The sequence below is a fragment of the Plectropomus leopardus genome, chromosome 15, assembly GCF_008729295.1.
Source record: "Plectropomus leopardus isolate mb chromosome 15, YSFRI_Pleo_2.0, whole genome shotgun sequence".
Classification (NCBI taxonomy): domain Eukaryota; kingdom Metazoa; phylum Chordata; class Actinopteri; order Perciformes; family Serranidae; genus Plectropomus; species Plectropomus leopardus.
In genome coordinates this window covers 25,499,169-25,523,477 of record NC_056477.1, presented here as the reverse complement: position 1 = coordinate 25,523,477, position 24,309 = coordinate 25,499,169, and the positions used below count along the sequence as shown (strand labels likewise).

General features: G+C 40.5%; 1 protein-coding gene across 2 annotated transcripts in view; it reads left to right on the top strand.

Moving 5' to 3' along the window:
• The first annotated feature begins 876 nt into the window (after positions 1-876).
• The window catches only part of LOC121954402 (adhesion G protein-coupled receptor A3), a 216,533-nt gene continuing 193,100 nt past the window's right edge, over positions 877-24,309 (top strand). For both annotated transcript variants that reach the window (XM_042501885.1, XM_042501884.1), the window contains exons 1-2: positions 877-1,559; positions 20,442-20,513. In XM_042501885.1, the coding sequence (XP_042357819.1) occupies positions 1,342-1,559; positions 20,442-20,513 (290 nt within the window). In that variant the 5' untranslated portion in view covers positions 877-1,341. The remainder of the gene's footprint in view (positions 1,560-20,441; positions 20,514-24,309) is intronic.

Sequence of the window (24,309 nt, the reverse complement as noted above, 5' to 3'; positions counted from 1 at the left end):
ATTCATTTGCATGTTCACCTTCTGTTTGTGAAAAAATATTAGTCCCACCTGCGTAGTTGTTTATTGGTGCATTGTCTACATACTGTGTGATAGTCCTGCCAAAGAAAAAAAATGCAAGTAAACTTAACCGATTAAACAATATTGTGTGGCACATATAGTATATTTGAAAAACAAGCCACGTGCCATTTAAAATCAGTCCGCAGGCCCTGATCGACCCTGCGCTTTGGACATGCCTGCAGTAAAGCTTTTGGAAATAAACATTAGTGTATGGATTTTTCTCACAATAAAGTAGAAGGTATTATAATAGAAATATTTACAGCAGGGAGATAACCACTGTAGACTTGTTATGAAACAGTTTTGGAGTATCACAGTGATTCAGAGGTGATTTGAGGTTTAGATCATTTTCAGTTTGTGTACAGGCTGCAGAAAGTGGATACAAACAGTTCCTCCTGCAGCTGTGCCCGAGTAAATGAAGAGAATAAAACAAACAGCGACACTTTTCATCGGGGCGGTGTAAATGTTTGTGTCTGAGAAATCATGCCTGACACATGCGGTGCGCACTGCTGCAAAGTGGGGCCCAGGGACCTCCGGGGACCCTTGGGAGTGGCACAGTGGAGAAATAGATTCATTCCATTGTTATTTCATCCTGAGACCTGGATCAGATATTTGCTTTCACTTTTGCTCCATAGGAACTTATGTGAAAGGAATGAGAGGAAACAGGGTTGTGTTTTGTGGTTTATTGATTTCAGATGTTGTGAAATGTGTGTCTGTGGCCTCGTGTGTCTGTTTGGGGTATGGGAGCCCACGCTGGAGTCTGACAGGACTCGGCGGGGAGGGACTTTCTGGACACTGCGCAACAAGTTAGGGCGCAAGAAGTGGATGATAAGAGTGAATAGCTGCGCGGCATGCAGGAGCACAAACAGAAGACGGATCATTAGTGGATAATTAGGTACGATTTTACCACCTCGAGCACATTTTTCATTCACACATGCTGCAGCTTGGAAAGGATGTGTCGCAGGAAAGTTTGTCCGGACTTTGAAAGCGCGCCGTTGGAAGTTTTCCCGCATGTCACCGCACAGCAAACACTTTGGAGGACTTATTATGACACAGAATGGCAAAGATTCACCGTTTCACACCTCTGGTGATTTACTTTCCTGTCGGGTTTGAAAAGAAAGTTTCCAGCTGTTGGGCACGCAGCAGGTGACCGGCGGGGCATGAGGTTTGGACTGCAGCTCGATCACAGGCTGTGCTTGACGGAAGGCGATGTGAAATGGTCCCGATTTGTCCCAAAAGCTGGGAGGATATAACTTGAAAGTATCTATAAAAGAATCTCAGTCCACCATGAGAGTGCTGACTTTGCTGTGCGTAATAGTCGGGCTGTGGGAGTCGAGCCTGAGTAACAGAAACTGTCCGGATCTGATCGTTGACAGCTGTCACTGCTCGGCGGAGAGGTCCAAGGAGCTGAGCAGGCAGCACGTCCGAGTCAAAGTCGTGTGTGATGATGTGGACCTGATGGACACCCTTCCGCCCAGCTTCTTACCTAACAGGACCGTGTCCCTGTAAGTACGTTGCACTGCCCACCTTACCTCCTACCTGAATTAGAAGGACAGTGTGTGTCCCAGGGAGCCCAACCACAGGTCACTATATCAACTGTTTAGGAATATATAATGATGACAAGTCCAAAGTTTCGTGTTCTTTTTTTTTTTTTTTACTAAAATGGGGATACTGTCTAGTGGATGGGATTTTTCTTGGGGGCCTTAGAGCTCTCTAAAGGGCCCCCGGAGATCCTTAAACCCCAGTTATGGGACCTAAATGCATTAAGTGTTATAAATTGATTCCACAAGGTTCAAGAGTTTTGACACATTTCATTAGTAATCTTTTTTTTTTTCAGGTCAAGTGAGGTTTAGAAGGATGCCACACAAATGAAATGAATCAATAAACTGCAGCTTACTTAATATTATTCCAGAAAAATATTATAGTACAATGACACCCATAAGCAAGGGTGTACCTTTTAAAAAAAAAAAAAGCTGTGGGGGACATATGTGAAATGGAGGATTCTAGGGTCCTCCGCAAGAAGATTTAAGTTTCAAATACTGCATTTTGGTGAATTTTCTGCACTAATTTGTGCCGCTTCTGTATTAATTTATGGTCTAAATACCTTAAATTTGGTCAAAATAAAACCCCTCAGCTGCTTTTTATTGAGGGAGACAAATGCACATGTTCTAAATGTAGAGAGGGATGTGTCCCCTGCAGCTTCCATGAAATCTACAACATAGGTTCAAATACCACAATACTGATGCTAAATTCACCTCAGATGCCTCACATTCAGAAAGCATAGAAAAACTAAACTAAATGGATAACTTTAATTGACTAAGCAAAAGTTCAGGTTATCACAGTGGCATTTTGTTTTATTTTGTATTATACAAAATCAAAGAGCTACAAATAATTATATTAAGGACTAAATCTAATTTAGTTTCATAATTAAATGCCTTTCTATACAATGTAAAGCAATTAGTGATTTAATTGACAGGAAGTCCATTGACAGGAAATAAATTGGTAACAACTCTCTCCATTGATTAGTTGTTTAAGTCATTATATATGAAAAAAGCCAATGCCATGTTTGCAGCTTCCAGCCTTTTGAATGTGACAATCTACTGCTTTTTGTGTATTATATCATTTTTTAGGAATATAATAGAGTTTTGGGTTATTGGTCATTTAAAAAAAGACATTCAAAAGATGACACCTCAATCAGATTTATTGAAATTGTAGATTAATATTTCTATAATTTATCTGAGCAATCTCATTGAGATCACAATCTGTTTTGCAAGGAAACTTCACATTCAAATAGCAGAAACAATAACAGATATTTCCAGAGTGGTCCAGAATGAAAAGTTTAAATTCATCCAATGGTGTGTGATGTTATATGTAATTCATTCTTTTTATTTGGTGGACAGAAAATATAAAGGCGACCTTCCCAGATTCACTTGTGAGGTATCAAGAGTTAAGCAGTTCTGGGATCTGCTCTGATGAACAGTTTTGAATGTGGCAGCTTTAGTGGGAGACATTTATAAACTAAAATGATAGTGTGTAGTTCTCTTCTTGTTCCTGGTGAGGATCAGACTACTTTTTATATAGTCCACAGCCACTCTGTCTGCACTGTAAGATCTCGCTGTTATTACTGAATTACTGATGGCAAAGAAAACCACCCTTATTGGTCCCCAGAACCCACATTTGAGAAACGCCGTCCCCGTGTTCGCCACATTAGAGCCTCACCTGTCTTGTGTTGTTACCACCTCCACATAAATCTTTTGCCTTTCCCCGCGCTCTTTAGGGATATTATTTGCATTGTATTCAAAGTTATTCAAACATAGATCTTGTGCTTCGACGGGGACTTTGAGAAACCTCCCTTAGTATTCATCTGCGCCTCTCTTGTAGATGAAATAGCACTTCAAACAGTCGAGGGGTTGATAACTTTCCCCACACGTTCCCCCTCTCTCTCTCTCTGCAGGTGCACAGATTGACTGCTAGATTAATAGACTGTTTTATTCTTGGAAACTTGAGGTCTGCCTCTCGGAGTGTAAAAGCAAACGCTAAATGCAAAGGCCCTTGACAAGTTACAGCCGACCACTAATTCTGAACTAAGAGCACAGTTGATTAATGGTAGCACTTTGCTTACTGCAATTTATTTGGAGTGCTGTTTGCTTCCGTGTAGGCAGGGGTGCTTTTGTTCCTTTAAGTGGAGAATGGTTAAAGGCTTTGTTTTGTTTGCAGCATTTATCAAAGCGCGGCGGTTTTTGGAGCTCGCAGGTACTAACGAAGTTTGATTTTTAAATTGGTCGACAGAGATAAACTAAGACTTAAGGTTTTACCTGAAAAACATCCAGAACGTATCAAACCAACTGGAGCTTTGAGCGTCAAAGAATGACATTTTTTTTCTGCGTTCACTTGAGAAACTGTTGTGATTAGATCAGTACAAATAAGTCTATTCCTCACTCATTACTTGGTGAACTAAATCCGACAGCCGAGCCCTCTCTGGACAGGAAGCAGTTTTCCTGCGTTAGGAAATGTGACCTTTGTCAGGCTGAAGTGGCCTCCCTGTTCGCTCTTTTGTTTAGATGTGCTGTGCAAATAAACAGATATATCAGGGGAAGTATGCACATACCGACACCCCCCCCCCCCCCTTGTAGACTGCCCGACAAATCTCCCAAATATCTCCCCTCATGCTCCCTTCATTTCTCTCCTGATCTCGCCACCTCTGAGCTCCTCGCGGAGCCGTTTCCTCAATGACAACTGCGTCACGTTCAAATACACTCACCCAGATCCAAATGCCACCTCTAATTAAAGCCGCGGATCGGGCTTTGTCGCTTTTCTTTTTGCCTTTTACTATTGCGTCTATAAAATGTTTATGAGGAACAAACCTTGCAATAATGCAGCGCCTTGCAAATGCCAAGAAAAACAACTTAACAAGCAAATAAAAGAATATTAGCATAAACAAGAAAGATGAAAATGAACTGTATGTAAGAGTGTGTCAGTAAATCCAGCACAACGGCGCGGCTCTATGCTAACTTTTTTTTTTCCTTCAAGGAGCACATGTGCTCTAAAATGAAAAACTTTTTATGGGCACTCAAAGAAAATTAGCACAGTTTGAAAATGTTCCGAAACGAAGTTTATTAAACTATTGGTTCTACAATACAGTTTTTTAAAGATATTTTTTGGGGGGCTTTTATTGCCTTTAATTGACAGAACATTGTGAGCATGAAGGGGGGAGAGAGGGGGAGGCATGCAGCAGGGGGCTGAGGTTGGTTTTGAACCCACGACCGCTGCTGTGAGGACGCAGCCGCTGCACATGGGGCACTGCTCTATCCACTGAGCCACCAGGCGCCCCTGCATTCAGTTTTTTTTTTTTTCAATCTTATCCTTTTTTGATGTATATACACATTTGTTTCAGTACATTTCATTTCGATAATAGTGTATTATGTTGAAGGCGAATCTGAACAAGAGGCAAGAGCAAAATCTGAGGCAAAATTATTCAAATATATTGAACAAGTCATCACCACAGCCTCAGCATGAGAATACATTCCCTCTGGTAAGCTGTGATGCACTGCTTATGTCTAAGGCTTTTATTGTGAAGGGTAAGAGGCAATAAAAAGTCTGCCATCATGGTTCAAATTATAGAGCAGCCGTGTTATTATTTTATAATCTTCATAAATATGGATACAATGTTAGCTAGCAGCAGACAGACCACAAGTGATAGTTTAGGTTGATGTCCGGTGCAGAAAGTGGGGCAGCAGGTGTGTGTGAGTGTGTGTGATATGGGAGAAACTTAGGAGCAGCAGAGCTCTGCACCCTTAAATGACACCAAATCATAACAGAGACTTTAAACAAAATTTAATTACATGACTTTTTTGCCACAAATAGTAACTCTCCAGAGTGGCAGTTGACCCTCTGAGATTTTCTCGCCAAACAAAAAATATAATCGCATTTAGCACTTTTTAATGTCGGACCCTGCTCGTGAATATCCTTCGCCGGGTTCTTCCTCTTGTCTCCGCCAAAATAAAAATGAATGCGCTTCAGTTTTATCCATGTAGTCAGCTATTGTATCCTTACTGTTTTTGCAAGCCAAAGTCGTTTGTGCGTGACTGTGTGATGAAGGTGCTGTCACTGAGGTTAGTGTCCCCACTTCCTGTATCCCTCATTTCAAATTAAAAGCCCTTTAGTTTAAAATAACATTTCTGTGAAGGCGTTTCTGGTCTTCGCTTACTGTGCTTCCCACATTATTTTTCTTAATTGCACTAGGGGCTTGTTTTGGATACCAATCATTAGTAGTATTAATACGACCAATACTGGATATTTGGAACCAATATACATTTTCAATAAAAATCTAAATCTTTCTGTCAATATTTAGAATTTAGAATATAACAAACTCCAACATAAAACTTTGTTTAAATTCCTCTAGCAAATGTTTAATCAAAGTGAAACTTCATATACAGCAATTTAAATTGATTTATATACAATTTAAATAAAAATGAGTAAATAAAAGTAGCTCCCTGAGGTTTTACAAAGTAAAAGTTCCTCCCACACTGAAACTCTGGACTTTCTAATTAATTTATTTTATTGCCGATCATAAAGATAAAACGCCGATACAGATAATTGGCAAAATGCCAAATGTCGCCCCCAATAGTCTGCCAGGCTGATAATCTGTCAACCCCACATTGCACATATTAATTTTTTGGCAAATTTCCGAGTGAATTGCTCGCACTATAAAGCCTTGAATGGCCTCGATTAACACTTCTGACTGTTTTCCTTATCGTCCACGGGAGGAATCGGGAGTCGAGGAGTTTGAATCTGGGCCTGACAGCTCTGTTGACCTTGGGAACTATGTGGTGGAACGGTTTCAATGCAGCAGAAGCTCCTCCTCTCTGCAGAGAGCAGCAGCTGAGATTGTAGCCGACACCTGTCTCAGGCTGCGCTCTAACAGGAAGACGCCCCGCTTGTCCAGGAGAGACGAGGGACAGATTGTGGAAGAGACAGGGGGATAAAGTGAAGATGGGAGATAGACGTGGGGAGGCAGTGAAAGAGCCATGAGAGGAGTAGAGGGACTGACAGAGAGGATGCTGGGAGAGTGGGGATGGGAAGTGTTTGGTTAAAACGTAACCTGATAGCCGAGGCTGACTGAGATGATGTGGCAGCCACTAACACGTTGTTTGGTCGGGGAGGTGCTTGTTGCACAGTCACAGCTGATTGTAGCTGAGCGTCTGAGACTCTTCACTGCTGGAAACTGCATGCAAAGAGAAACACACTGCGCACTTACATAACTACAAACTTCTTACAAACTTCTCATAAAGTGCTACAGCTGCTGCTGCTTTCGCTCTTGCTGAGCAACCAGACCTGTTTGCATCATTTGCATATTATTCTGACTACTTGTTATTACCTGCTGAGTGTAGCCAGCCCAGTGTGTGGGGTTTGAATTGACTTTAACATATTTTTACACAATGGTGGCAGATCCAGGAGTATTACTCTGTGCTGCAGTCAAAAGTCTTTTAGTACAACACAGGGTAGTGTTAGTGTGGCACCTGGATTTGATATTGATCCTTTGAAAAATATCTATATTAGTTGAATTTAGGGTTGGGAATTGATAAGATTTTATTGGTGGCAGTGCTATCATCAATCATGCTTTTCATCTACTCTGTTATTGATCCCTGATAAACATTCTGCATGAAAAAAAAAAGTTTTTTAGTGTCTTTGCAACTGTTTTATTTTCTCTGATTCTAAACACGCGTAGTGTAGGATAGGAGGAAAAATGCATTATTATTTACAGTAACAACATTACAAGAAGTATTGTTTAGGTCTGAGCGAGAAAATAAAATCTGATATTTTTGACATTGTGACCATGTTGTGGGATTGACTATAAATGCTTTCACAAAATCTTTACACAATGAGATAATAATAAATAATCATCAGTAATAAATATGTAATGACCACATGGGTAAAGGCAGATAACAGAACAGCTGCAACTGTCTGGTAAGTTCAGAAAATTCAATCACTTTACTGCAATAAAGCCTTTAAAACCAGAAAAATACAACACATTATGTTATCCAAAATAGGACAATATATAGTCTTATATCATCATAATAATATAGCATCGATAAATTGCCCAACGCTAGCACTTTTCTCATCTTCCTCTCCTAAATGAAGCCAGTTTTTGGACTTTTTATTCCTCTCCATTATGATTCAGTCTTGCTGCAAGCTTCCAGCAGTGTTGACCCATAAGTTTGACATTGTTTTGAAACTGAAAACTGTCAGAAAAAACATGCAGACATCAAGAAATGGAACTGATAAATTTGAAGGAATCTAATTCTGATGAAATGGATATTGTGGAACCAGTTCTCAGCTTGAACTTCTTCTCAGTACCCATCCCTATTTGAAGTCAAATTTTAGTCATTAGATTAGTTACTTTTAGTCTTGAGACGAGCAGCTAAAACATCAAATATTATGCAATAATATTTCTTTTTAGTAAGATCCTAAAAGTAATGTAAAACTGACAGTAATCTCTATTTTTATTTGAAGAATAGGTCCCATTACTAATTGTATTCGACGAGGGTAGCTTGTGCTGAACCTATAGAGAATTATCACTCTGGTTCCCCCCAATTTGCTTTACATGACTTTCATTTTTTATTTTTAATGGATTCTGCTTTTATGTTTCAGAACTTTTTCCATTATGGTTCATTGTTACTGCTCTCATGGGCATTTTTGTCTGAAGCAGACAGGTTGTTCATAGTAATACAATTAAAAAAAAAAAAGTGGTGTATTCCAGCTGTAATTTAAAGTGGGATTGTGCACGTGTTTAAGCCTTTAATCTGTTTCCAAGAATTGGCAACAGGCCGAGTGGCAAAATCAACCTCTGAGAAAAGATACTCTCTGGGAGATGAGCAGCTGTTTTTTCACATCGTGGGCTGCAGACCAACGCACGAATCTACTGAAATATGCCAGCCATTGGGGAAAACTTTTTTTTTTACATTAATAATAATTATCGAGCAAAAAAATGTATTACTTTAAATCATCATTTACACTTTTTAAGGTTACTATTTCTTAGATTTTGTTTTGTTTCCTACTTGAAGAAAAAGAAATGACACTTATTTTTCATTTAAATCCTCCTTGAATTGTGGTGTTGCAGCAGTGCAGGAGAGATGCAGTGCTTCTGATTCACTGCACTCTCAGCTGCTGGAGGTGATTAATGCGTGTTCTCTGATAGAACCACGCTAAGCTCATCCAAAGCTCGCTTGTCTCCTTTTTTTCGAAGGAGTGAAAACAAGGGCATTTGGTCTGGACCCAACCCAAAATCTGGAGGTGTTTGGCATAAAGTAGCCTGCTCTGTGGGCCCTCATCACCGTCATCATCATCCTTCCAGAGACAGACAGGAGGGGCTGTTTGTGGTGTCTAGAGGGAAGCGATCCGGACGGGACCGTGGTCGGCTCCAAACCACTACAAGAACATGTCAGTCATCGTTGCCAGGGTAGAGAGAGACCCAGGAGGCACGGCGGGAAGCACTGGCCGTAAAATAGCTGCTGGTTTTACATCATGTGCTGCGGCGCTGTAGGTGGACACTGATATCATCTGTAGCATGATCAAAGGAGTCAGGGGCTAGTATTGATCCGTGTGAACAAACACGTCAGACCACAATTCATTTTCTTGTTTCCTTTTCCTAAAATGGCTTTCTGCATTCTCTCATCTTATTTTTTTTGGTATTGCTATAAATATAATTCTGTGTATTCTCCCCCCCCCCACTCCTCGTCTCTTATTCACTCCCTCTCTCTTATTTTCCCTCGCTGTTATTCCTTGGGGGCTTTTTTCTCGTCTGCCGAGGTGCTGTTTGTGCTCTACCCTCTTCAGAGTTCTGAGTACTTCTGCATGAATATTTCATTGACATGCACACATAGCCCGTCCATATTCTCCTGTGCATTACCTCCGCTGACAAATCCTGCCAGTGCGCACACATTCACAGCGTAAAATGCCCTAAATGATATGTCACGCGTATACATAGAGAGCTGGCTGTTAATCTAAAGAGACGTGACCAAAATGACCCCGATAGAATGTGTTGTATCAAACATCCCACACTGCGAGGAGTTCATGCCAATCTTCCCTTTCTCTCCCCGTCCCTCCGCTGGCTCCTCTCGCGCTTATCTCCACTGATATGGAAGATTTAAAGAAAGCAAAAGGTTCATCTTTAGATGAGTGCACTCTTCGATATCAGTCGACTAAGCCCCAGAGAGTATAATACTTTTAGATCCCCGGCACTCTCACCTCTGCGGTAGCTAAAGCCAGGAACATTTGCCCTTGAGTTATCCGTGCGCTCAGGAACCGTGGGGTCAGGGTCCGATCCTTAATGTTGTTGCATGTGAGAAAGTGTCTTAATAAGCATCTATTGATTAATCTCTTTAACAGCAAAGGGTTAGCACTCTGTCAAGCCCTCAGCCAAGCTTCTGCAGATGTGTATTGATACACCGCTCAGTGCGGGTCTGCCGGCCTTTAGATTGGCTGCCTGAAAAGGCTCTGTAACTAGCGCTCATGTGGTGTGCTTTAAAGAAACAGCTGATCGGTTTTGCTTTCGGCAGTAATGATTCACTTATCGAGAGTTCATGACCGCAGGGGGATGGAGGAGTCTGTAAATTCTGCCATACAGCCTTGAAAAACCAAGAATGTGTCCAAAGCCAGACTTACCGTCTAAAAATATTAGGTAAAGATAAATACAGCGTCTGCCAAGGATACGTCTGCGCTCTGCTATCCCTGCCTCCTCCCGACACCGCCGAGTAAAAGTTACTTAAAGCGGTCATAAATTTGAGAGCGGAGGAGGTGTAACTTACAGCTTGTTGTCTTTTCGCCGTTTTCCGACTCATTGTAAAACAAGGTGATTAAAACCCTGATGTGTGTTGCTTCTGTAGCAGGGTGTGATCACAGTGGGAAGCGTATTAGCTGTCTCACAGGGGCCTTGGCAGGCCTTTATCAGCGCTGCGTGCTGCTGTGTGTGTTCACGTGCTTGACTGTGTGTGTGTGTGTGTGTGTGTGTGTGTGTGTGTGTGTGTGCATGCTGTGTGAATAAGGGAGTCGCAGTGCATGGGTTTCGGGCTGTATATATAGAAGTCTTGGCAAGTGTCAGGTTGTATATTTGTCACTGAAAAGGCCCCCGCACCTCGACCACATGAGACCACGGTTCAATCAATGCAAGCCATTGATATTATGTGGTTCTATCACATGGTGGTGAGCGGGACACTTTTAGATCACTCATGACTCAAAGTTTCAGTAGCAAGCTGTAGGGTGTTAAGAAAATGCCCTTAACCCTTTGATACCTCAGTGAATTAGCCTGTTTCTGTCAAAAACATGGGACAAGGGCGACAAGCAATGGGACAAGATATGGGCCCAAAAAATAGCAAGAAAAAAAAAAGTACAAGAAAACTATCTGCAAATAGGCAAAAATAAGAAAAGAAAAGTGAAAAACAAAAATGTGGTGAACAGAGATTGGCTGTTTTGTTCACCTCACCAAAAAAAAATGTAAAACCATTTTTAAACAGGGTGATTATTATACGCTCATGCTGAAAAACAATTCTAGGGTTTATGTTCGGCTGTATTTCCTTAACCTGAACTCACTATTAAATTCACCCACTGTATGGAATCTGCTTTGGTTTAACTTTCACCACTTTAGTTCACTTCAATTTTAATCAACTAAATTCAAAGATGTAGAAATCTGAAATGATGTTTCGTTGTATACAGGCACTAAAAGACTGAGGCTACTGATGCAGAATTATTAATTTGCTGACTTAATATGGCAAGAGTCTGAGAGCATTGAAAGAGGCATGATGCGACCCCAACCCAAATTTGGGGCTACATTTCCCAGGTGTTCACTTGCTTCCTGTCAAGAGAGGGGAGTCGCTGCCTCTCCTTGTTTCCCCTTTTTTGATATTAACAAGAGCTCATTTTGTGCCAGGTGGAAATTCAGCAGTGGCACAAAATGTAAAACTGAAATGTGAAGGTCAGAAGAGACTCCAGTCTAAGTTTGCAATAATGTATTTCATCTGTGTACCACCAGCTAATTAACCACTTGGTTTCATTTTTAGCATCAGAATGTTATAACCTTAACAACCAACACATCAGTAGGTAACTCCTGAGGCAGTGTCTGTTTCCTGTCCAAGGTCAGTGTTAGTAGAAATGAAATATGTTGTTTTGGTTAGCTGTGTCTAGTAACTCGATCTTCTAAAATAATACATCCTTTGGGCTGTTTGAAAAGAAGTGGCTGGAAACCTTGAGGCCAACGGATCCAAATGTTTGTAATAGTTCACATTGCGATCTTTACTCCACTTGGTCCTCATGATTTGTGCGCTGGATGGCGTCCGTTGATGCTATTTTTGTTTCTGTTCTCCTGTAATAATATAGTTGGTTGTCTCTGGTGCATGGCAGCCTGGCTACGTTCTAGAGCGCTGACTTTTTAGTTGGACCTCACAGAAATATCCCAGCTGTGGTGTGGAGGGAGAATGAAAGCCAGAGCTCCTGTTTTAGGGATGAGTTGATATGGATCTCACTGGCTGTGTTTAATCACTTCTGTAGCCTCAAAGCTTAAGGACTGAAGCATAGTGTGACTTTGGATTCATGGCTGATTATATTCATTTTCAATTAATCTGTTGATTACTTTGTCTCTGAAATGTCATTAATAATATTTTTTTAAAAAAATACCCATCGTATCTCCCGAAAGCATAAAGTTAAGTCCTCAAATTGCTTGTTTTGCTCAACCAACAGCACTGGTTGGCAATGGTTTTTTAGTTTACTGTTATGTAATACCAAGTGATGCAGCAAGTCTTAACATGTGAGAACCAACTTTTTTTTCCCATTTATATTTTAAAAAAGTAGTTGAATGATGTGTTATTATCAAAATATGTGTTCAAATACTCATTATGTAATTTAATGCAAAAATGAGCATTATATGGCTCGAAAAAAAAGAATGTATCACAAGTGCAAAACTGGCAGAAAGGAGCAATACATTATATAAATAATAAACATCTTACAAAATCAAATGTAGTGGTTGTAGTTTCAAATTTTTCTTGGGGGGGGGGCAGACCCCCTGGCTCGCCCAATATGCCTCCATAGCTGTGGCCTTGGATAATCTGTCTGACTCCATGAACTTTTTAACCTTATAATTTGGAGCACAAACACATTCTATGGCATATGAGGGAACTGTGAAAGTGCAGCATTTACAAGCTGAACCTGTGGTCAGACGTCTTGTATGCTACACGTCTGGCTGTGGCTCCCGCTGACACGCAGTTAGCAATGACATAAACCATTTGCTGCAGCCCACAGAGACAATGCTGAATCCGTGCACTCCTCCCTCATTGAAAGCAGCTTATCCGCAGTGAGCATAATTGATAACGTAAATAGAGAGTTGGACGGACGCTCCAGAAGTTTGTCAGGGGCTGTTTACACAATGTTCAATTCTGTTTTTCCTGTGATTTCCTGGACGTTACGCAGAAGCCTGAGATAGGCATGCAGAGGTCGGCGAGCAGACGCGCACGCACAAACACACACACACATGCACGCAGCATAGCACAGCACAGGACACGCTTGACTTTGCACAAACAGAGGCTGCCTGTCCCTGAGTGGGACGTCCGTCCGCAGAGGGAGGTGTAGTGGTCTGGGGAACAGAAGGGAGACCTGGGACAAAACACAGTGACAGCACTGGTATCTCATGATCTCAGTGTTGACTACCTTCACTTAATCACACCATCCATATGGGGCTTAAAAAAAAAGGGCTTGAAGTGAGTCTATTTTACAGTTAGGCCCTGGAAATGAGTAAATTTCACTGGCTGCAGAAACTGGGACTATAATGAAGGCTTTGGTTATTTTTCTATAAATCTGTGTGTGAAATATTGTGAAATTGACCCACTCAGGCGTCCAAGTAGTTTCTCACCATGTCCAGTTGACTCCATGCTGGCTCATATCTGCTGCAATTTTCTGCTCTCGGAGAGCTTTGTGTCAAGATGAATCCAAACTGACAGAGCCCCAGTAGGATATTGATGTGTGGATCAACAACAATAAAAATCCATATGAATTGTTGCTTACTCACTTTTTGCCTCCCTAAATGGCTGCCTGTAAATCTTGCGGTTCATTCCCACACAGCTTAGGTAGAACTGTTCCGACTGATTTGTGGAAAAAGAGGTATTTTGGCTCACTGAAATTTACAAGCTCTCACATGTCTGACTCTTGTTTGCCAATCTCCAGTCCCCGAAGAGCCATTGTCCAATAGAAACTGTGACGAGCCACAACAGGCCTATGAAGCTTTGGATTTCTCAAACATTAGCACCTCTGTCTGAGGCCCCCAAGGAAGTGTGCTGTGCTTTGAAGCAAATTTTCGTAGTGGACATACAGTGGAATTACAACTTTTTTTTTTGTCACATGAAGCAATTGGGCCCAAGATGACTTTTCCTTGTTGACTGACATTGTAAAAGAGACATTTGTAAATCAGTGGACATTTGTGTTAAAATTTCAGACCTTTTCAAAGTGACTTGTTCATTATCAAATAGCGTTTCAAAAGTCTAGAAAAGCTGCAACCCATTAAAATCAGCAGAGGGCTAAACTGTTACACCTGGAATACACTGCATGTGTGAGCAGCACATGATGTCAACCTCACCAAAATGCAGCGCTGTAGCTGTGACGTTTCTGCAAGGCTGTCTGGTACTATGAGTACTGTATTTCCATATATTCCACCGTTTCTCTAGTCTAGCCGCTTGTCTTGCAAAAGTCTGCAGCGTGCCTGCCCTGTGGGCCCAATGATTTGGAAGATCTTGGTAATTTTGTACTCAGGATGTTGAACTTCTTTTGGCTACATGCAACACTGTGCAATATTCATTCGAGTGAACAATGCCCCTACCCGAATTCTGCAGTTCTCTTTATACATCCTTTATCTTGCTAATTAGCCTACCTCTTATAAGGTAAAAGGTAGATTTATTAGTCACTTTTTAAATGTAGTTGAAAAAAATGACATTAAAATACTATAATGAGGCTTTTGGTTATTTTTCAATAAATCTGTGTGTGAAATACTGTGAAATTGAACCAGACTTAAGTCTTCCAAGTAGTTTCTCGCCATGTCCAGTTGACTCCATACTGGCTCATATCTGCTGCAATTTCCTTCTGTCAGAGAGCTTTGTGTCAAGATGACGATAACCTAATATTATTTACAAAGACACGGGGCGTGATATCAGCTAACTATAAATTATAGGTACTAGGCCTAATCACGCCATAGGCCTACATGACCAATGCTGCTCCTTAGGCTACTTTATGTCGTCTAGATGTTAACATATTGCCTGTTACATTTAGCTTTATTCTCTGTCTTTTAGCATTATATCCAGTAGATATCTATCGTGTGCTTATTTGTAGACCTTTATAGATTCCTCATACTGAAACAAATCAGTGGAAAACATTAAAAAGTCAGTTGAAGAGTTTTCAGCCAACGGAGTCGTAGCATTTTTAGCTAAAGCAAATATTCTGGCAACATCCGTCATTTCAACCGATAAAATTGGTTGAAATGAAAAGCTTGCCTGAGTTTATATCTAAACCAATTAAAAAACAAAAACTATAAATTTTGAGTGATATTTCTGCCTGTGTTAACGCTGTAAACTGCACATGTGCCTCTTGCTAAAACAGGAAGCCTGACAGGCGTAGCAACAGTAACTAAGGGAGGCTGCGTGTAGGGATCAGTCAGTTATCTCATCTAACTGCTACAATTACATGTAGCCTATCTCCTATGTGTATTGATCTGGCTCTGCTGATTTTGTCCTGACATGCTCAGCACTATCTTTTACGATCTGACTTTTGGACACTAGTGCTTTTGTATATGTGTCTAATTCTGAGGAAATTGATATTCTCAGAAGTTCACTTTTGGGGCAGAACCAAATGTAAATACAACCTTGGATGTTGACATGAATTTGCTGACACAAGTTTGTGTCCATCCTGGCCTTTCGCTGAGAGGGGACTTCCTAGTTTCAGCCCTGCATCTTGTGCCAAAACAACTGTTATCACTCTGGGGGAGAGATGGGTACTTTCCCCCCAAAAGAATATGCAAGCTTGTTAAAGTAACAAAATATACTTACTAGAAATGTGCAAAATCTGTCTTTCTTGTCTGGTTTTGTGAGGAAAAAATGCACAATTTTCATACATTCCTGTGACCAAATTGACCAAATGTTTCTCATTCTCAGTCTATAACTAGCTCGCATGTGTGTTTGTGCAGTGTGAGTCTTCAGCGTGATGTTTTCAGAGTACACACTTCCGCTCTGCTCCCCTAGCAGTTTGGCCAGCAATTTGCCCGTTCAGCACAATGCATTGTGGGATCCCACTCCTTAATCCTAGGGTTAAAATTGAGTGTACGTTCTCTGCAGCCATAACGAGCGCTCAGTCGTCACAGAGAGCGGTGACACATCCCAATTACCCCTCTCTATCTAAACCTGAGCGATCACTCCCAGAACCTTGTTAAAAGAAGATAGGAAAGTGGTGGGGGATGGTGACGAAAGGATCTGACCTTGCGCAAGTGTGTGTGTGTGTGTCTGTGTGTGTGTGTGTGTCTGTGTGTGTGGGGGGGTGTGGGTGGTCATATGCTGACAGGAGATACGCGACATCACACATGCAAAGAAGCGCTCTGTGTTGCCAGCAGATCACATGGGCATGCACAAATCCACAGCGTCACGGAGACAGAGCAGCCCTGCAGCGGATGATTTAAGAGCTGGCTGGAGCAATCAATATTTCAGCAGATATGAAATCTAGAAACGCCGTCCAAGGTGTATTTAAAATGATGTGAATCTGGGCAGTAGAATAAGCGCAATATAAATCATTAGCCGCCAGTCCTGTTGGAATGTAGCTTACAGCTTTGTATGAAACTCTGTGTTTTTGTGGGGTGTGTGAAATGAGCAGAAATTACAGATCGCTTTGTCAAAGGTTACTGTGTCATAATTACAACAGGAGACTGTGAACAAACTGATATATGGATCTGATAAGATGTTAATGAATTGGAATCAAATCGTGCAGGATGTAAAGACCGAAGGCTGCTGGAAAACTCAAAAAACTGTCCGACCTGATTTTTTGTCACAACCTCCTGCTTTAGTCCTCTTTCCAGGTGAGGCGCAGTTCAGCTTGAATACCTGTACTATCATACTATATAGTATGTCAGAAAAAGATTTAGTATGTCCCAATACATCATTTTTCAAATGCAGTATGCCAAAAACACCATGATGTTCTTCCACATCCTGTCCGATTTTGCAGTAGCCTTTGTAAACCAGCATGCTTTTGTAGCTATTCTAACCCACAATCCTCTGCGCAGTGGAAGATATGTCACATCATCTGAGCTACAAACACATAAGAACTTGTTATCTAATGCTGTGACGATAGATGACAGCGCATGAAAGTGACTAATGACCAGTTGAATAGCAATGATAAGAATATAAATTGTTTAAGTGATCAAAGAAATCATAAAGATAACCAGTGACAAAAAGAAAAAAGGGAAAAGACTGATATAGAAATGCAGATGTTGGTTAATTTCACTGAATATAAATTGTTAGAATTTACAATGTATGCAGATATAACTTCAGACATACATTGCAAAGTAGCAACAGCAGAGCTCTGCAGGTTGACCTCAGTCTCTGACAAGCTTGGTAAATGGCATTTGGCTTTATCGTCATGGTAACAGATGTATGAGCGAGAGTGTCAAAGTTCAGGGGGCGGTGCTATGAAGAAGTAGCATATCTGTGTGCGTACTTCATGCAACAGTACATACTGTGTAAGGGCAGCCGCGGTACCTGCTAAAGGTAAAAAGAAAAACTGTGATTCAGAACACACTAATTGTCACTGTCATGATCATAGGTTTTGTTTGTTGTAGTTTATTCTGTTTTACGTTGAAGTCAAGATCCTCAAGTGTCGTTTCTTGTGTCACTTCCTGCTTTTGTGTGTTTCTCACCTGTTTTATGTCACGCCTGTCTTCTGTCAGTCTCGTTAGTCCTTCTCTGTTCCCAGAGTCTTCCCTGCACACCTGCTCTGTTTTAGTCTTGTATGCTCCACCCGCTGTTGCCTGCTACACACTTGTTGACAGCCAATCCCCATGTTTCTCTCCTTGTGCCCGTGCCCACCCTTCAGCCTTTCTTTTGGGTGATTAGTTGTTTTCTCAGCCTGCGTCACTACCTTCCTGAGTTCATCTTTGCTTTCATTCTGACAACCCCGTTTGTTTTCAGATTCATTTTTGGTTTTATTTTAAGTTTTCTCGCCTGTCTGTTTTGGAGTCCTGCATTTGAGTCCTCATTTCAACTGAGACATAACAATCACAGTAAGTTGTGACAGTGAATGTGCGCAAAGACTGGCACAGAAGTCATTTTAAGTCACTTAATGTTTGATAGCTTCACCATTAACGCATGCCCGAACGCACTCTTGTTTTATCTCTGTTTTGGTCTCCACAGCTTGCTTTTGTTGCTGTGTTTACCACTTATTTGTTAAATTTGTCTGTGTATTGTCATAGATACGTAAATTATTTTAAACAGTCTAATATGCATGCGTGTAGTAGAAGAAGTAAACTTTGAGATGAGTTAAATAGATCGACCAATACCTGATTCATCTATCCGGTGTCAGTATGGGATTGTTGAATTCCGACTGATTGGTGCACAGATGTACATGACGTCACCTATTTCTCACTGAGCGCTGCACCTCAAACCAGCGAGAAGAACTCAGACAAAACAGCACAGACTGAAAGCTCTCAAGAGAAACATGTGGTAACACTGGTAGAAAATGTTGTGAGAAGTGAGAAGCTGATCGAGAAATTCTATTTCATGACCTTTAAACTTTGGGTAGTTTATGAATGCAGTTAAAAAAAAAAAAATCATTGTTTCTGTTTTATTGAATTTCATCTCGTTCATTATTTGCCTTACGGAAAATATTTTGAATCGTTGGTAAGGATTTACACACAGCTAGCTGCCTTTGCCAGTAACCAAACACATGTCTTTATCCTCATGTGGTGCACGGCTCTACCTGTTAAGTCTTTTGGCATCGCAGTGTTTGGACAAACAGTGGAAGTTATTAACTGGGTGGACGAGTAGACCGGACACTCCAGCAGCAGGTAACACAGGCCTGATGTGGTCTAACAAGTCACTGTGGGATCAAATCTGCGGACTGTACTGTACGCACTGTAGACTGTGTGTTTTAGTGTTGTTAGACTTCCTGTTTAGTTAACAATATGTCATTCTCGTTTCTACAAGACTTGGGTTTTGTGGGTTAACCCTTTGAATTCTCAGCAAATTGCCTTTTTTCTTATAAAAGCATAGAAAAAAAGGCAATGAGAAACTTAAACAAAAATGACTTTTAAAAAAGCAAGAAATTGGTAACAAGTTACAAGAAAATTACCTGTAATTAGAAAACAAAGACAAAAAAAGTAAAAGTAAAACAAAAGACCTGAAAAATTCTAGAATAAAATACAAATATATGCAATTTGAGGATCGGGGTATGCCTTATCATTTTGTCTACGATAATATTGGCATGATTTCTAATTTGATGAGATTAATTCATATCGTGATAATGGCAGAATATTGGTGGGAAAATAGCAGCACATACAGGTCCAGGTGGAAAAAACAGCTCCGTCATGTATATATATACCATTTATAGATTGAAGACAATTTATATTTGGAGATTATTTGGATGTGTATTTTTTGATCAATTTTATTTTGTTGCGATAATATTTATACAGAATCTGGATCTCACTCTGAATTTCTGTTGTTGTTTACAAACTAAAGAACTGAGAGATCATTTTTGCTCATTTTTACTGATTATTTGAAGGTGATCTACATTTATGTTGACATTTACATCTGTAACACACTCATGTTGCAAAATTAATATTTAAATATTCTCAGTATTTTCTGTCATATTGTGAAGAATATTGTTTTCGCAAAAAAAACCTAGAATATCGTGATAATATTTCACAGCCATATTACAGAGACATTTCGTGTCATGGTGCTGATTCCCTTTTTTCTGCATGTTTTTGAGAGAAATCAAACCAATTTGCTCAAGTTTCAAAGGTTTCAATTCTTGTGAAAGGCGTCTGAAAACTGTCGATTCAGGTTTCAAAGGTTGAAGGTTAAAATTAGAGTACTCATGATTAAGGGGAGACTCGGGGGGGAAAAAAACAGAGAGACACCTCACAAGTATAGTCTGCATCGGTGCATGTGTGTGTGTCTGTGTGTCTGTGTTTGCACTCTGGTGTATTTGAGGGAAAACTCAAGTCTTGAGGCCCAGTGTGTTGAATAATGTGACACAGTTTTGTGTGTTTGTGCCTTGCAGTAACACTCAGCACGAAGTCCTGTCCAAGTTCTCTTTTTCGTGCTGGACAAATGCATAATTCAAAGAACATATAGTTTTTGTGTTCAGACATAATTCATTTAAAAAAAAAAGAACAAAAAAAAAAAAAAGGAAACAGCGACGACTGTCACTGAAATAATCACAATGGAGGCGCTGCATCGCCTCTGAATATTAATTCATCACTTAAAGATCCCTGCGGTGCGTTTCATCGATTCGTTTGCTGTTGTAATGTGAGCAATGGATGGTTGAATTATGCTGAAGCGGTGTTTCTGTAGGGCTTTTCTATCAGGCGGATATTTTGACATGGAGGAGTGGAGCTTGGGTGTAGGATCATTACCCATCTTAACCACCAACGTCCATAAACAAGACAGACGTGGTCAGGATGAGTAATTTGTATCCGCAATCTCATCAGACGTAAATCCTTGCCTTTTGCTGGCATATTGACAGTCAGAGGATAAACAATTTATCAGTGATTTTATAATTTCTCCCGCAGCTCTTTTTATATGTGCTTTACTTGTTCTGCATTCTCACCTCATCTTCTTTCCCTCATATCTTTTTTTTTAATTTTTGCCCCTAAACAGAAACCTGAGTAACAACAAGATCTCCCTGCTGAGGAATGGCTCCTTCTATGGCTTGGCTGTCCTGGAAAAACTGTGAGTACTTAAATCAGGCTCTCTTTGCTGCTTTGTCCTCCCTAGTGTCCTAATAATTGTTGTCACATCAGCTGTATTGCTCTGTAGCAGTGGTAGAAGTATTCCGATGTTTTACTTAAGTAAAAGTGCTAATACCACACTTTGAAAATCCTGTTGCAGTAAAAGTCCTGCTTTGACAATGGTACTTAAATAAAATATATTCAGGAACATGTACCATGCACCTTTTTTTAAGTATGCAGTATAGAAAAACTAAAGTACAAATCCAAAAATTCTAAATTATAAGGGAAATAGAAAAACACTCAGAAACCCCACAAAAATCTTTAAAAAAAATAGAAAAAAACACCCCCAAAAAAGCTCCTCAAACATTTTTGAAAAAAAAAACACCCAAAACCTGGGAAACTCAAAATACTAGTGTTACTCATAACACTAAAATAAAAAAAATTAAAAAAACAAATTAAAAAATAAGAAAATATATTTTCTGTCTATCTGCTAATTGATTAATCAATCTAATTTTGCAGCTGTATTTGTATAAACAGTTTGGTAATTGAATTTATAACATAAAGTCATATTTTATAAACTCTTTATGTTTTTAATGCAAAAATCTCACTTTGTAAAGTAATTAAAGCTGTCAGATTACTGCGGTGAGATAAAAAGTACCAAATTTCTCCCTTAGATGTAGTCCGGATAAAAGTATAAAGCAGCATAAAAAGTAAAATACTAAATTAAAGTACAGGTACTTCAAAATCATATATGAGTATATGTACTCAGATTCCACCACTGCTCTGTAGCAGGGAAAAGGCAAAGAAGGGGCACGGTGGGAATGAGGAGATCCTTGTTTAGGGGCTTACCCTGCAGAATTCTTGGTTTTCACCTTTCAGCCCTCGCGTTTAACCTCAATTGCCGCAGTAAATTTCTTGAAAGGGATAATATATAGCATCATATAAGGGCCTAATGCAGCGCGCTCCGACAGATGGACTGACAGCGCCGAGTCCATGTTGATGAGTCCACATCATATACAATGTCCCGGAGGGGTGTGTGCGTGCAGCCTGATGATGAGCTCAGTGATGGCTGTCTTTTCACGTCTGCACCCCCCTGAAGTCAACTATTGATTGCCTTCACCTCCGTCCAGCACCAGTGATCACTGCTCCTCCACCTGATGGTGACACTGACATGGGCTGATGATGAGGAAATCACAGAGGGGCCGAAATCACACAGAGAGGAAGGCTTAATAACTCTCCCCTTTCAGTCAATCATCCTCAGATGTATGCGCTTATAATCGTGCATATTAAGCTCACACACACACACACACGCACGCAGGCGACTGCTTTGAATATTATTCATCGGCCCCACGTCTCCCTGACAGTTAAATTCGGATTGTAATGTCAGTGGAGTAATTCTGCCCCGCTTCCACTTCTTTTTGGGTGGCTGTGTCACCGCTCGACCTACAGGATGATGTCACCTGTCTCCCCGGGCCTTATTAGCGCCATTAAACCGCTCCGCCGTCATCCACTCTAGCTCTGGAGTGATGGAGCTGATTGTGAGGCTTTAAAGGATGCTCAGCCAAAGGTTTGTCTAAGCTGACCTCTTGGAGCAGCGTTTTGCGGGGCCTATCCCTTCCCTCACCTCGCTCTCTGGGTACAGCCTGTCCATCCGTCCCGCCACATGCAGCATTTGGCAGAGATGTGTCCGTCGCTAGCAGTCGATGCCAAGCCAGGTAGCCTCGGTGAGTTGAAAGTGGCGGCCAGCTGTTCTCTCGTCTGGCCCGGCCGACTGCCTGCCTGCCTGGCCGGCTGGCTGCCGGACTGGATGTGAGGGTTGCGGTGAACTGGCAGCTGATTGACAAGCTTAATAACGCATGGGTGTGCGTTTGAAGCACTCGTGCTGCAGCTGTGGACCTTGTAGGGCAGGAATGGAAACATGGTAATCCCAGAAAGAAACTTTTTCTTTGTATAAAATGCAAATAAAACCAGGTTCTCCTGATTAAAGGGCTACTTTGCCCAAATTCCAAAACTTATTTTTGTATTTACTTCTGGTGGTATCTTGTTATGCAGATATATTTGGTTGAATTTTTTCGTGATCTTGAGACATGCTTCTTCCTCAAATACGAAGGAGGTGAAAGAAACTTAATTATAAGTTTTATTTTGTTTTTTTAAAGTGTGTGTGTCCCCTCTCTAAATTTGAAGTTTTTTTCAGGTCTGTAATCACAGTACAGGCAGAGCTCTTGGTCAGTTCTTTTTCCTTCAGCAGCAGTTTTTTAAGTTGCTGGGTGGATAATTAATCTGTCGATCCAGTCAGAGCTGATCACGTTGATGAAAGGAGCAGACGCATTGAACCGTAAATTTTCGCTTTCAATGAACCTGATGTTCTGCTGCTCCATCTGTGCACAGAGTACATGTTACGTTCCGAGAGTATGGTGCAGTGAAAAGTATATTATTTATTTTATTTTATTATTAGGTATATTTATTTTAACATTGACTTAACAGTCCAGTTGGTAAAAAAAGAAAATCTATTTGTGGTGGCAGATGTTTTAATCATGGCAAACTGGTACAAATAATTGTGCAGGAAACTGGGGGTGGAGATCTTGCATTGTTAGGTATCTCTAAGGGTAAGACGGAAAATGCTAATTTTCTGCTTATTTAAGCCTTAAATCAAAGGTCAGAGGGTGTAAACCTGGTAAAGTTGCATCATCTTTTAGCATCTAATCAGTCCTCACTAGTTGCTTCATCCATATACTTATCATCATCATCATCATCATCATCATCATCATCATGGCATTCAAGTCAAAAGCACATCAGCAACTTTATTAATCTCCCTCAGGGCGATGCTCTTAATGTGATTTGCCTCTATAGCCGAGGAAGTGTCCTCTTAATGGAGGGTCCCTGTATGTTGGATGATGGCCTGGATCCCCCCATATGGACACAAGCCCATTACCATCGGCCAAACTGGGTCCCATGGGAGCAAAGCGGGAACAAAGCCCATCACTGTTCTCTGGTCAGGACACTGAATCTAGCTTTTGCCGCTTCATCATGGGTTCCCACCGCAGAGGCGCTCAGTGTGTGAAGAATCTGTGAGAAACGGATGAGGCTGGCATATTTTTCATACTGATCACACTGCATCAGATTTGACGCTGGTGTGATGATGTTTCTGTAGATATTTTGGACTGGAAATGCATTGAATCTAGAAAATGTAGAATTATTTTTTTTTTATTCGGAAAGCTTGGAACATATGCAGGGTTTCCCACACATTCATTTATTTGTGGCACGACTAAAACATCTGCTGCCACGCAGTGAAATGTCCATATTTAGAGATGAAACAGAATGATCAAAAAAAAAAAAAATCACACAAGTTAAAAAAAAACACGTTTTCTGACTGTTGCACAATCTCACTATACTTTTAACCCTTTGATATGTAAGCAAATTTGCTCAATTTATCACAAAAACGTGAGGGCTGAAAAAAAGATAAATTAAATAAATAAAACAAATAAAATAATAAATAAAAAGAAATAAGAGTTATAAGAATATTATCTGAAAATAAGAAAAAAGGAAGAAAAAACATAAAATAAAGAAATTACCTCAAGAGAGTGCTAAAAAAATGTACTTGTTTTTCTGTAACATAATTTTAAATATTTAATGAAGAAAATTGTAGGAATAGTTTGCAAGGCACTTTTTGCCAAGGTGCTTGTTATGGTTTTTCTCATATTTTTTTGAAAGAAATCAAAGCAATTTCTCAGGCTTCAGAGGTTAAATGCTGATGTCAATCCATTTGTTAGACAACAACATAGACAACTATAGCTCAG